General features: G+C 33.9%; 2 protein-coding genes across 3 annotated transcripts; both read right to left on the reverse strand.

Moving 5' to 3' along the window:
• Positions 1-2,139: 2,139 nt before the first annotated feature.
• On the reverse strand, positions 2,140-3,705 carry LOC127858608 (uncharacterized). The gene is made up of 3 exons (XM_052395811.1): positions 3,531-3,705; positions 2,647-2,776; positions 2,140-2,424 (listed from the first exon to the last, which is right to left on the reverse strand). The coding sequence occupies exons 1-3, from the start codon at positions 3,579-3,581 to the stop codon at positions 2,222-2,224; spliced, it is 384 nt and encodes a 127-aa protein (XP_052251771.1). The 5' UTR covers positions 3,582-3,705; the 3' UTR covers positions 2,140-2,221.
• Positions 3,706-8,298: 4,593 nt separating this feature from the next.
• On the reverse strand, positions 8,299-12,605 carry LOC127858607 (baculoviral IAP repeat-containing protein 3-like). 2 transcript variants are annotated; one of them, XM_052395810.1, is made up of 5 exons: positions 12,472-12,605; positions 11,685-12,218; positions 11,145-11,281; positions 10,441-10,513; positions 8,299-9,321 (listed from the first exon to the last, which is right to left on the reverse strand). In XM_052395810.1, the coding sequence occupies exons 2-5, from the start codon at positions 11,953-11,955 to the stop codon at positions 9,110-9,112; spliced, it is 693 nt and encodes a 230-aa protein (XP_052251770.1). In that variant the 5' UTR covers positions 11,956-12,218; positions 12,472-12,605; the 3' UTR covers positions 8,299-9,109. The 2 variants fall into 2 exon arrangements, with proteins under 2 accessions (XP_052251770.1, XP_052251769.1); XM_052395809.1 differs by having other exon boundaries at positions 11,685-12,259.
• Positions 12,606-15,216: the final 2,611 nt, after the last annotated feature.

Here is a 15,216-nt window from a genome sequence, read left to right on the forward strand (position 1 = left end):
AAACCGAGACGAATTATGAATTATGAACCTATATCGCTAAGGCGTTTTTATATTTTTGTAAACAAGTAAACGTAAGAATTTAAAGAACGTTTTTGACGTTGCAAACAGGGGTATAAAATTGAAAGAGGAATTCTAAAATTTATCTAAATAAATGTGTTTGCATATTTATTAAGTGAAATGTAATACAATTCAACTGAAATCTATGTACCAATATATATATTTTACCAAGTATAACAGTAAACATAATACTAAACCCAATGATAAATTTAAGAAAGACCACTTGGTCCGTTCATGGAGGCAAACGACCTGTGTCCGTATCCACCAACCGCTTTCAATACTTAATTTGTTTGAATGATGTATAGTCAATTGAGTTTTATTATTTTCGCAGTCTACTGAGTGTACGGTACGGCTCCGCCCGTTGGCGATAACACCGAAAAATACAATTAAACCTAACAATCGTAAAACTGCATTGGCGGATTTTTTTCCAATACAGTATAAACATCATTACAAACTAATTTAAAAAAAATAGGTTAACTATCAAAAATGTTTGTTTAAGTATAGCAACGGTTTTTGTTAGTTAAATATATAACATGAGCCTATACACGCTTAAACAACATTTCGCACATGAACATATTTCAATACCTAATCTACTATGGAATGTATGATAAAATATGGTATCATAAGCGTGATAATAAGTTAGCATGAGGCCACACAAATCAGTTGTTTGTTTCCACTAACATAAATAAATATGATATATTATAGGGTATAAAATAAAGTATTTATAGTTTTGTCGACCTATTGTGTGCTTGTTTTTTCGTCAGCTTTTTTCTTCATATAAAAAGGTTCATTTTGCGATTGAAATTATGTATAATTTAATTCATTAAAATATTAACGAAACCGAACCTTAAATTCCAAATATTTCTAGAGCCCGCACTTTGGTCAGGAGTTCCACTGGCCGGATCATTCATAAGGTCAGTTATCTCTTGACAGTCCAACGAAAGTTGAGCACATAAAACGTTAACGCATTAAACTACATTAAGATAAAAATAATAACATTCAGAACCACATTTCACAGCTACCATGTTCAGATAAACGCATGACGTTTAGAAAAATGTTGCGTAGTGGTTGTTATCAATCCAGCTGTGTCTTACGTGTTGCCTGTCTGTGATGACCCAACACCTACTGAAAGTGACGTAAATGTTTCCTATGAAGAAGATGTTGTGACATCTTATGTAATTAATTATAAAAGTGATGAATTGATAAACATTTAAAAAATATGGAAAAACATTTGACAACTGGAAACAAATCAGTATAATGGAAGTATGTGACTTATCTGTGGTTGAAGAACTGAAAATGATAATCAGATGTCAGGATAATTAGCTATGGGTTATGGCACGAAAAGGAAGATTGACGGCTTCAGTGTTTCCTCATATTCTCGTTAAGAAACCAACAATAGCGCCAACCAAACTTGAAGATGAAATCATATTTACATCTGATGAAAACCAATATGATGTTGCATCCATACGATTAGCAATGAAAATGGCAGTTTTTGTCCAAAAAGTATAAAACTGTTTAAAGAAAACCCCTGAATTTAAAGACAATTTTACCGTTTCAAAACATATATGTCCTGATGGTGCAGTACAAATTTAAAACAAACTCAGAGCGAATCTTTAGTAGTAGTAGTAGTAGTAGTAGTAGTAGTAGTAGTAGTAGTAGTAGTAGTAGTAGTAGTAGTAGTAGTAGTAGTAGTAGTAGTAGTAGTAGTAGTAGCAGTAGCAGTAGCAGTAGCAGTAGCAGTAGCAGTAGCAGCAGCAGCAGCAGCAGCAGCAGCAGTAGCAGCAGTAGCAGCATTAGTAGTAGCAGTAGTAGTAGTAGTAGTAGTAGTAGTAGCAGCAGCGGTCGCCGCAGTAGTAGCAGTAGTAGCAGTAGAAGCAGTAGCAGCAGCAGACGCAGCAGTAGTTGAAAAAGCAAAAGTAATTGTTTGTGCCCGCTATCTTCTAATTCACCACAGTTCGTGTTTAACCGAGTGAAACTTTTATTAATGATCTTGTTGACATGGTATTACAACTTTTTTGTGTAAGTTGGGTTAGAAAACGTGTATTGACTATTTAAAAAACAAACTATGATTAAACACAGTAATTATAGTTGTATTTTATTGTCTGTAAATTACACATTGATCACATTTATGGGTCATTAACGATTATGAAAGATGTGACTTCATTCATGGACTTTTAGCGACGCATTTATAGGACCCGGGTCCTGGCATGAAGATTTTCCGGGCTTGAGCATGGACGGCTGAGGGCATACTCATGGTCGGCAGGGGCACGAACTGACAGGACGTGCCCAGTGCGCAGCCGCAATGACCGTTCATCGTCTCCAATGGGTAGCAGTCGCTGTTGGCTGTGTGGTAATCCTCGCAAACACCTGAAGACCACAATTGTGCTTAAAACTAGTTTTGCTTTTTGGTTTTATTTTTTTAGTTAAATATGTTTCGTGACTATTTTTGTAATAAATGTAAAAAATCTGAATACTTCATATTATTATGTTGAAAAATCAAACATGATCGAAAGCGTTAATTATCATGCAGGTGTAGATTTCTATTTGATACGGTGCATATCACTTAGAAAATATTGTTTTATTATATACCTTGGTCACTAGCCGTGGGCATGATAACCGGAAGTAAAGACTGGCGTTTCTTGCTGACAACTTCAAATTCGGGCCTTATGTAGCAGCATTGTCCAGTACCACAGTCGCTATCCACCCTGCAAGCGGTGGCCTATAAGGATGCAACATTCAATCAAATAGTTGACGCTTAGAAACTGACGGTTTTCTTTTTTTTCACGAAATGCGCTAAATGAATCCTTATGGTCTTCCAAAACGACAAAAAAGTTAAAGGTTTCCTTGTTCTTGGTCAGCTCATAACGTTATTTTTATACTTACAGTTTTATTGTATTAAATGGTTTATATCACATGGAAACAAGGTGCATCTAACGACCTTATTTTAAGAAATGTAAAAAGGACGATCAATTCTATTTTAGCTAAGTGAACTGAAGGCCTATCACATAAAGCATCCTTACACAAGGCTTGACGACAATATAATGTGACCTAGTCAAAGAATTATGGTGAAAGAGGGGTAAACCGCGATATTGAGTCATTCATCTACTTAATTCTTAGTCTTACTTCACTATTCATAATTATGTATCATCCTATGATTTGAAAATACTGTCCTAGTTATTTACATTTTTAAATTCCCAAGCTAATTCACACACACGTACTCGTATTTTCGCCCTTTGAGATGAAAACGCGGTCCTAGTTATTCAAATTTGGAATTCCCATACACGTACTCGTTTTCATCAATTGAGATGAGAAAACTGCTTAAAAATACCATAGATAAACGCACGATAATTCAATGGTTAACTCTCCGATGGAATAAATCAACGTTCGATGTATGATAAGAATTTACGAAAGAAGTCATAAACGTAATGTTTATTCCTTATTGAAAGAATACCAGTTTACAAATTCATGAATACCTGGACGACGGCGACAATCGCTGCTGCAAAAACTACTAAGGTTGTGTTCATGGCGAGTGTTGTAAGTTCCTTCTCTGAAGATGAAATAATGGACGCTCCGAACTGAGTTCTTTAAACAGTACCGCGTATAGATTTCGATCAATGATAAGATTGTGCGTCTGCTCAAGATGAGTAGTGGAATGATGACGTGGGTGATAGCTGACCGGTTTGTAGGTGATTGATAGCACGTTTCTTGATAAAGTTTTCGCTATAAATAGTCAAGTGGCCACACGTTTTCACTTACTGTCGTCAAAACAACAATGCAACTTTTGAATATCATGTGCGACTTAGCATTTGTTCCAAATGTCACCGAACGAGCTTTTTCTTCGTTTGTGTGGCAGTCGAGGTCTGCCAATCAAAGCGGAAAAGCACTTTTGACCTTTTGGCAGTTGCAGTTACCTTTTGTGTAGTCAATACTATTTTTAACATTTTTATTGAATATAGAGTTGGACGAAAGCCCGTGGCTAAGTCAATATCGAGTCCAGATACTGTGCGAAAGAAATTTCTAGTGTTATCATTTACGAAAGATTACTTGGAGTTTATATAGTATAACTCAATACCATGAGTACGGTGGAATATTTTATTTAGCGCGCTCTATTTGCGCATAACATGGGTATCACACGAGAAAGCGAAAGCACACGCGAAAGCAATGACGTGCATACGCGATAGCTAAAACATGCGCACGCTATAGTTTTACGCACGCACGCAACAGCTAGCGCATACGCACGCAGTTATTGACCAATTCAACTTGTCGAAATGTTTACCGTTTTGCCTTCAAAGCGCTGAGCACGTTTTTGTGGTCTTTATTAGATGGGCACGCGATGCTTAATACATGCACAACCGATAGTTATTACGTAAGATGGATAATACCTGCAAATCCGACATCTATTTCGTATGATAGTTACGGTACATACGTGCACATCCGATAGCTATGGCGTACGAGATTTAAGCTTCGAATTACGCTCTAATGCTTAAATAGCTATCGCGTGCATGCACTAAATTGAATGTTTTAGGTTATGCATGCTATGCGATTTTTCAACATGCGTGGGTATTTGTTTACAAGTTCTTTTTTCAAAGTTATATTGGCGCCTCTATCATTCCAATTTTTTTTAGAAAGCATTAATATGAATTATTGTAGTTACAAGCAAATCTAATATTTTGTCTCAAATCATACACCTTACATTGGAACTTAATTATATTAGGAATGTCACGACGATCATGATTATCATGGTTTATTGTCAAACGATAATGCTATGTTAATAGCACTACATATAGGAATTTGTATTATCAGAAGAAATTATCGTTATCGTTTTATTCATTATGGTTCGGCACCGTACATTTAGTTCCTAGAATTGAGAAGTGTATTATATTCATGTCTTATTTTGATCCAACAACGATATGCTTTACGACCCTGAAATGGATATAAAGGTAGGTTATATACGATCAAAGCCAATGCATATTCGGTTTTATGATGAACATTGGTCCGTCGATCTCCAGGCGGCGTGCATCTCCTGTCGTCAACAATCACATTAACCCATTTATGCCTAGTGGACTCTTCCCATCCTTCTAAACTGGATTAATTTATTTCCAAAATTAGGGGTGTCTAGTATATTTATTTCTATATTTAAAATATGTGTTACAGAAATTTCTTTAAGCAAACAGCGCAGACCCTGATGAGGCGCCGCATTATGCGGCGTCTCATCTGAGTCTACGCTGTTTGCCAAGGCCTTTTTTCTAGACGCTAGGCATAAATGGGTTAAAAACACCCTAAAGGTCACATGTATTGCCCAAATCTTCGTAATACCTAAACGTCGAAACGTTCTATAGGACGCGTTGAAAAAAAGGCAAAATATTAGTTTTTAAGTTTTTAAAATGCACGGCCGCCTTGTGATAGGAAAATTTCCCATACATGAACAATGTGAACTCTTGTGAAAACTCTAGAAAATCACGTTATGTGCCCAAGAATAATGCATTTTACCCAAGGCATGTTTTAATTGTTACCTGAGTTGAAAACATGGCCGCAAGAGTTGTTGGGGAGTTTTCATTATATGGCTATAAAGAGCACGGGGAACATTCTCGAAGTAGCATTCGTTTGCCGAAAATACTTGTTTCTAGCTTAGAATAAATGTTTAAATGAGTTTTTATTTTATAGGTTGTTGCAAAATTAATGTAAACCCTTTACTTGGTTTGTTTTGACCACAGCTGCTAGGTTTAAGAAAAGTTTGTAATAGCCTATTATTCAATATTACTTACAAAATAATACATTATGGTTTCAGAGGAAAAGATTGTTACAATTGTTGTTTTACATATATTAATCTATATAAATCATGTTTTCCACGGGTTAGGGGCGACTTTTATTCTAGAATCATGGGTATACAAAACAAATTGTTGTTGATTACCTTATTTCAATTATGAATACCAAACACTTAATATATGGAATGTTCAGTGTCAGATGAAACGTTTTTTCGAAGTAACTGTGCTTTGTTAGTGTCTATAGACATTTTTACAGCTCGCGTGTTAACACATTTTAGTTCATAATTGTACTACAGTTTTTAGAGGTCTTCTATACAATATTACACGCAAAATACAGTATCTGTACAACCATATGTTTTCAAAGAAAATATTCTGCAAATAATGCACAATAAAAAGCATGTTGCTATAGAACGCCCAATCAAAAATAGGCATTACTTTTGTATCTGTTTATTTTTGATAAAACAAATTGACTATGCACAACTTCAAATTATAACGAAAAATGCATGGACGTTAAATTGTGTACGTCAACTCGAGTAGGAAAATGCCTACGGTCAGGTTTGCGTTAACGAACAAACCGATTGACAGACATGCAGACATGCAGACAGACATGCATACAGACAGACAGACAGACAGACAGACAGACAGACAGACAGACAGACAGACAGACAGACAGACAGACAGACAGACAGACAGACAGACAGACAGACAGACAGACAGACAGACAGACTGGCAGACAAACTAGCAGACAGACAGTCTGGCAGACAGACAGACAGACAGACAGACAGACAGACAGACAGACAGAAAGACAGACAGACAGACAGACAGACAGACAGACAGACAGACAGACAGATAGACAGACAGACAGACAGACAAGCCGGCAGACTGGCAGACAGACAGACAGACAGACAGCTGTGTTCAGCAAATAAATACAGAATCTATAACGAGTCTCGTACATTTATTTGTATTTAATAGCTCTTCTGTTAATATCTTTGTCCATGTTTCTTGCTCGTATGACTTGTGTCAAATATATTTCATTTAATGCAAACATATATTTGAAACTTCTAAAATCTATCTTAGATGTTTATGCGCTTAATATTTAACTTATAAGCAAACCGTTGACGTAGGCCCGTTTTCTTGTTGTTTTTTCTTTTCGTGCGTGCAAAATATCAATTGCTAATACATTGCAGATGAGAATGATAACACAACAATAAATATTTTTATCATTTACAAAGAGCTTCAATACTATGTAATATGTTTTATAGCCAAAATTATATTTCTTTATATCATATAATAAAGAGTTATTTATAGTTTTTTTTATCGTCATTACCTAAACCTGAAGAGATAGATTATTCATTAAAATGGATGGACGATGAAAACTGATGTCTTATATATTGATGACTATTACACTTGTTATTATGAGAACATAAGTGAGTAACAGACTCATTGGTATTTATGGTTGCTGAAGGACAATCTGTACATGTGAGATCACTTACATATGTTTTTTTCATTGTTTTTGTTTTTTTTATACTGTAACCGTCGACAATAAGATTCGTCGTCATTTCAAATCAATAAATCTCTGAATGCTACATCATCATCTATTATTAAGCATGGCAAATGTGTCAGTATTTACATTGTATTAGCGCGAAAAATTATGTGTTGCGTGCATACACTTCTGTCATGTGAAAAAAACGTTTAGCTTTTCGTGTGTGGGTTTCTAACGATGAATTTGATAAGGTTTGCATAAAAACTGCAACGTTTATTAATACTGAATTTTAAAAATTAAACAATAAATCAAACGTCAATGTGTTATATAATTTATGACTATATTTGACGATGCCAATCATAAACACATTTACGTTCGTTTAGGTTTTACAGATGAACAACTACATTTCACACTCCTCGGAGTGGTTACCTCCCCTACGGGTTTAAAACATTGTTAAATATTGATAATGTGTAATTTCCCCGATATATGCGAATATAATAGAATTACACGTAACAAAAGAATTAATTCACTTTCATTTGTGGACACTGACGGACAAGATCTGTTTGAAAAAGAGTAGCATATAGGGAAAATAAGGAGAACTCCATGAACACACAGTTATCGTCTATTAACATTAAACGATCAGTACTTTTCCCTTTGTTTTACCCTGTTACAATCGGTGGGCGAGTTTTCACTGCTCAATATTATCTTCTAAAAGTCTCTTCAAATGGCCGTTCTTATCACGATTTATTTCTTATACATTTAGAATGGGCTGAGATTATAAGCGGATTTTAATCAACTATTAACGAGGATCAAGTTACCGAATTGTATAATACAAACCATTTTGCTTCAAAATATTGAGTATTTCCAGTGTTTGTCATTAGTAATTTGACGATAAACTAACATAAACTGTGTTGAGTGCTTATCCATTTCAAACGCAAATAACGAGCACGTCTCTGCCATCCTCGATGTACGTAGGGTTAAAAAAATACGACCATTTAATCAAAATTTATTTCACATAATGACAAACCTGGTCCATGGTTGCAAGGCGGGTATGCAAACCAATGATGCATATTTGTTATTCCATACATTTACCGCTTTCAACAATAATATAAAGGCCTCTGTTGTTTCACAAAATAAAACAAGGTACACAAATAGATACGGATACACAATCATGCGTCGATATACTTTTTCTGCAGTCACCTGTTTAAATCAATACAAATTAAAAAAGCATGTGCAATTTTTCAGTAAATTAAACAATGGCAATCAAAACAACGGTACAGTTTATAATATTTCTTTAATTTTATCTGCATCCATGGCAACAACATAAAACTGAAGTTAATGTATATTATAAAGGTGTATACTTATATATTAAAAACCTTAATCATATGCAGTAAAATCAGTTTACTTTTTGTAAAATATTGCATGTATAACAAAGTAAGACAAAACAATACAACCCCGTGTATCTTAAGATATCAAGATCATGTCATAGTGAACAAAGCAAAATGAAAATTTTATTTTCTCTTTAAGCAAATGTAACAAGTTCAGAAACACTTCACAAATCCTAGTATGTCGTGGGAAAAGCGTTCTCATTTCGAACGAGCCTGACATACAAACGGTTACTTTATAATACTGTTGGTATACTTCGCCAGGATGTTACATAGTGAATATTCAAAGGGCTCCATCTTTTCTAATATCATGCTTTACATTTGCCTTTCTTTTCATTGCCCATTGCTCGATACACTATGTAACGCAAACTTTAACAGTTTGGGCAAATAAATCAATTGGACGCGGTCTTGCGATGTCCCTAATATCTGAACGTGCGTACTGTGCCTTTGACAATGCAACCACACATTCTACACGTGCGCTGCTCTTTACCACACTGCTCGCAAGAGATGAGATGGCCACATGGGAGGAAAACCAGAGAGACATCCCTACAAGTGCAATACATACACTTGGTGATGCTACGTAACTCGGCGTTCTCTCTCACCAAGTCATTTCTGGTTTTGTCCTCAGTTTCTACAAAATAATAAGTATATTGAAGTTATATTTTCCCCACTTTTCTGCTTTTTGAATGTTGTGTGTTGTATTGTTTGTACAATCATTTATTTTACTGCACTTGCTTTAAAAGGTTCCAATGTTGTCACAAAAGACAATTTCACAATACTTTGGCAAATATTTAAAAAAAAAAGAAGAGTGTTAATAAGTGAGACATGTATCAATTGAGAAGCAGTTTCTTTAATGAATAATCATGATGTTAAATTAATACAATTACAAATCGTTTTACACGCCAAAAGATATAATAATATGGAGAGATAATGTTGTGTCCGTTCAATTGTGTTACAACACGTGGATCACTCATATCAAGTATAAAAAGCCTTAAACGGGTTTGGAAGTCTACATGTTCGAAAGCGATAGTCTATTAATCCAAATATTACTGGAAAATGCCACACTGGGGACAAACTTAGCTGATTTGTTTTCTTTATTGCATTATTTAATTTATATAATTGTACAGCTCTACAGTTCGTGGTTATAATCTTGTCTTTTAAGACATTTACTGGCACACGTCAGAAGTGCCCTACTTTGGAAACGAGTCATACTTTAACCGGATGACACTGAGTGGTTTCCTTTTATAAATGTGTGAGAATATTTATTGCACTATTGAGTTTAACAGTGGATAGTTTGTTTTATGAATTTTATCACTGTTATCAGGCTTACCCAACATTATCTTATTTACACAGCGTCAACTGCATTACCTGTCTTATTCATGTATATATCAGCAGAATCGTAGTCACTTCACTTTATTTTATGTTATATGAAAGAATTTTTTCAAATACCACAAAGATAGCGAAATTGCTAGCATTAAATTATTCGGTAAAGCGTAATAATTATTTTATTTGCATATAATTAATACGTAGTGTGTACTCTACGTGTAGGAAAAATACTTCTGTAATATAACTACCATGCAGTTTAATAATTTCAAATTATTAATTTAAAGACAACATGGAATGTGTACTGTAGTCAACCTCGTGTTTCTAATATAGCATTATAATGGATGAACGTACACATCAGCTTTAGAAACCATAATTCGTATACAGTACATAATCAAAAGTGCAGTTTCATTGTGTATTTTCTTACCTAAAGAAGGACAAGACGCGTTAGTAGAAGTAGAAGTGTTATGCGGCGGCTTGGAATCATTATTTGAAGTTTGCTGCAATGAAATTGCATCTTAATAAAATCATGATCAGTATAATTACGATATTGAAACAAATACTTTTTTCACAAATATGTTATATTGTACACCATTTTAGTTGTAATATATACAGTTCTAAATGTATGAATGATCTGTGATTACAACTGGAACAAGTTTTACTCAAATTGGGCAGGGTGCAATGCGGCACCATACACGTGACATTGTATAATAACTTCACCTACGAAACATTCTATAGAAAAATGTGTAAGTAAGGTTCAAAAACAATATCCATTTATCTGCCATGATATATTCGCCCAACATATTTTAATGTCAAAAAAATGTCAGATTGTTTGTGCTGATCAACCTATAGGGGCAGAAAGGGTACTAAATAATGAGAAGGATACAGCAAATTGCTAGATAACTTAAGATATTTCCATGAAATTGAATTGTCATATTAGTTAACTTTGAATACTAAACCTGCAACCATTTTTGCACTGCGATATGTTATTATTTGCCTTATTTTAAATGCACTTTTATTGTTGCAACAAGTTTAATTACAATCCTAAATTTTCATAACACCATGCTAATAATATACGCATAAATGTACCTACATATTATTAATCAAAGTAAAAACACAAAACATGCTTACATTAGATGAGTATTTCACAGCCAACTGGATAAGATTCACAAACTCCTGTCCCTTCATGTTCAACAGAAAGTCGCAATTGGGAGAGAAACGTGCATGCTCAACCCATGGGTCATCATCCTGGCTCCAATGACGTAACCCTGGAAACAAGACGCATGTTATATATAAATAAGGCGAATACTTTTCAACGACGACGAAATCTCTAGCAATGGTACTTTACTTTCTTGCTCTTCAAAACATATATTATGAATATGAAATATTCTTAACGTTTCATTTAATATTAGGTCTTTCTAACAGAAAAAAATTATTATATTACGCCACGTCTGAAAAAAAGTTGATGAATGAGCATAAACACGCTTAAAATTAATTTTCAATGCCTGACATGTACACATATGTCCACAATATTGCCCTCATGCAGACATCAATCAAGTATTAATATGTTGTTAATATTGAATTCGAACTGTTGAAATGTTAAATATTTTAGATATAAATATTTATATAACAACTAACAAATAACTTTCTAAAAATTCTGCTGGCACTTACCGATTCCACAGTGGAAGCATCTTGTTGCATCGGCACCTCCATTGGGGACCAAGAAAAATCCTGCAGCGCTTAGCAACTGTGTTGACACTGAAAGAACGACTGATGCAAACGATGTCATTCTTTGCGGCACGGCAGCATAAAGTGGGTACTTAGGCAAAGGTGATTTCTTGCTTGATTTCATATGAGATGCAGAGGACACATTGGCTACGGTCTGTTGGTTTGTTTTAGTTGGCTTTCTCTGTACTTCTTGTTGAGTCTTCATTTGGGCCATATGGTCTATTGGTGCTTGCAAAAGCGTTGTTGGAACATGCGTTTTAGCCGGACAACTTGTTTGAGACACACTCGATGTTTTCGTGAAACTTAACAATATAGCACTAGTTTCTTTAGTATTGTCTCGCACGTCGAATTCATCCGAAGGTTGGTACGCCGTAGAGCAAATTATTTTAAATGCAGTCGGCAATTGCTCTTCTGAAACCTCTATGCCACTTTGCGTAAGTGAACAGGGTAAGCTCGGAGTGAAGCATCCGTCACACTCTACGGGATCAAAGGACGAAGCCATGGAGACTTATACTATACTAAAGTTATAAACAATGTGAAATCAGTTTTAGAAGTCCTAAGCAACATATTATACATGTAAATGCCATAAAACAAATGGGCTGAACCAACATTTGTTTTGTCCTAGCTTTAATTGTATATTAAACATAGAAGAAGAAATAAATAAACTAAAATAGACATTTTAATTGTAAAACTTGTGAAGATGCAAAAAAAATAATATGAAAGTACTTACTGTGTTAAAACTGACTACAGTAGCTGATACAAATACACGTTTAAGCACTGCTTAAAATAGTCCACAAGTATAATGAAAACGATAAAAAATGGCCTTATGCCAACGGTAATGACGAAATACCAAAATCAGCAGGATGATCTAATAATTGGGATACCAAATCGATATATTTATATATAAATAGATCTGAGGTACAAACAATAAACAGCTATCATTTATGACATTGAGCTATTCTAAAAATAGTATCATCAATGTCTGTTAAAAGTACTCATAAATAATAGAAATTTATCTTTTTTGCAATATTAAAGCGAAAAGATAGCATCGTTTATTATGTTTCTTCCTAGTTGGTTTAATTTTCTTCATATTGTTTTTGTTACATTATCTCTTTTTTGTCATGAATATATCATCTTTTAAATTATTCGCATTCTTTGAATTATTGTTTAACTATTTAAATAATTGTTGTTAGATTGTAATCCGAAATGCTTTTATTCATTGTATAGACGGACTTCAGCTCAATACATATATAATTATAATCAGCATTGCATACATAATTTGTTTAGCCGACTTTTATCTCTCTGCACATATGTGTTTGAAGCCCGCTCTGTGTAAACGGTAATTAATGTGTAAATTGTCGTCCCTTATTAGCATGTGCAGCCTTATCAAAGACTACAATATCCGCTTTTACGTTATTCTTCGTTGATATAATCTCTATACTTTGCGAAAATCACGTTTAGGCGGATATTGTTGTCCCTGAGAAGCATGTGCACATGCTTATCTGGGAAGACACGTTAAGCACCTGCATACACCTCGTTTTCCTAGAGCAAGACTTATTTATTACACGAATGTGTTTAAGAAAAGCATATAATGCTGATTGTACAAATGTATAAAACCGTAAAAATTGGGATCCCAATGAGGGAGTCATTCATTTTTTACAGCTGTTATTTGTTCTTAAAACAATAGTATTACGTGCACAGCCACAGCACAATAAATTGTGTTCTATGTTTGTTTATCAATATAACGTGCAAACAGTTATGTAAGGACTGCCACTATGTTTACTATGTTTATTAATAAAACATACACGGTATGTTTATGGCAAACAAGTTAGGAATTTAAAACAAGGTATTCCACAGATGAACATGATCGGTAAGTATATTTGTTGTCAACAATTTAATGAAAACGCAAAAGGTCCATTATTAAAGCGTTTCACTCAACCAAGAAATGTCATTAAAAAGGAAGTCGGCAGTGAAATTTACGTTGATGTCATTTTTGTCCTTTATAAACACGCTAGAGCAATGCATGGATCATCGATTTTCGCGCTCTAGCAATCAATTATGAATTATTGAATACAAGCTTATTCGAAAACATGGCCCATAATTTGTTTGAGGTTAACTCCATTATTATATCTGTACCGCACACATTGCGCTCATATTCAACCCCATATTTTCGTATGTTAAAATGACATTAAAGCTACATTATAGTACACTGATTTATAGATTATCTGGTACATTTAACAAATGCTTAAAATAAATTGTCAGAATATAGTATCAAACGTATATGATCATTATTTTATAATAGATTATTTTTAAACATTAACACAAATATGTTATACGCAATATGCGCATTAAAATTTGTATTTTCATGAACACACAGACCGTTCAGAACAGAACAGACAATTTATTTAGACTTATAACTAAGTAAATCGTCTTCAATGCATATAATTATATATAAAGAAATGTCACGTGTCAGGATCCTATAGTAGGTAACCAAATCAATACTACAAAGTATATATGTACGTGAATTAATGAATTTTCGAAACAAAGTTCAATGAAATTTCGAAACAAACATTGGAAAGAGAACAACACAGATTGTGCACAGGTGAAACAATAATTTTAAAGGCAGTAGGGACAAAGTAGTACGTTTCATTTACTAATGTATATATATAATAATTAAAATAATATCAGTGACTGTAAAGTGATACAAAACATCTTTCAAGGGAAGTATATCAAACTATGTATTTACTTAGTGGTATTTACAATTGTATTTTATACTGTTAATGCTTCCTTAACATATTAACACACGTTAAATCTTTCGAATTTACAAAACTATTGAACTAAAAGTAGCGCATCTGTAATGGTTTCCCGCGATTTCTTCGAATATCGAAGATCCTTTTAACCTCTTTACTTATGGCTATCTACCGGTAATTTAAGCGATACTAATGTGAAATGGACGTGGCCGAGTGGTTAAGGCAATAGACTAGAAATCTTTTGGGATCTTCCCGCGCAGGTTCAGATCCTTCCGACAACGCATACTTTTTGCGACGCGTTTTATTTCTTTTCAAGCGTAATTTGATTTAATATAGCATATAAGCTATGCTAATTGTTAAATATATTGCAATGTTTATGCACATTCTTCAATTTTTAAAATTAAAACAACGTTATGGCTAAATTGGGGATTTACTACTGAAATTACGAATCGTGAATGTTGCATTTTTATTTTTATTTCAAAAAGTAAACGGCAAATCTGTCGATTTCTTGGTATTTTTGCTGTATATAGTGTATCTATAAAAACTAAGTTCAAAATATATCTTAAATGATAATATTTTGAATTGTATGACACTTTGTTTTTAACCAACCCAATTTCTACTTGGCTGAAACCACTTACATTTCATGGCGCTCTTCCATAGATAACAAGTTATAAAAAATAAATGTCTGTAAAAGAATACTTATATTATCTGTTTAAACTTTTAAT

The sequence above is a fragment of the Dreissena polymorpha genome, chromosome 14 (assembly GCF_020536995.1).
Source record: "Dreissena polymorpha isolate Duluth1 chromosome 14, UMN_Dpol_1.0, whole genome shotgun sequence".
Taxonomy (NCBI): domain Eukaryota; kingdom Metazoa; phylum Mollusca; class Bivalvia; order Myida; family Dreissenidae; genus Dreissena; species Dreissena polymorpha.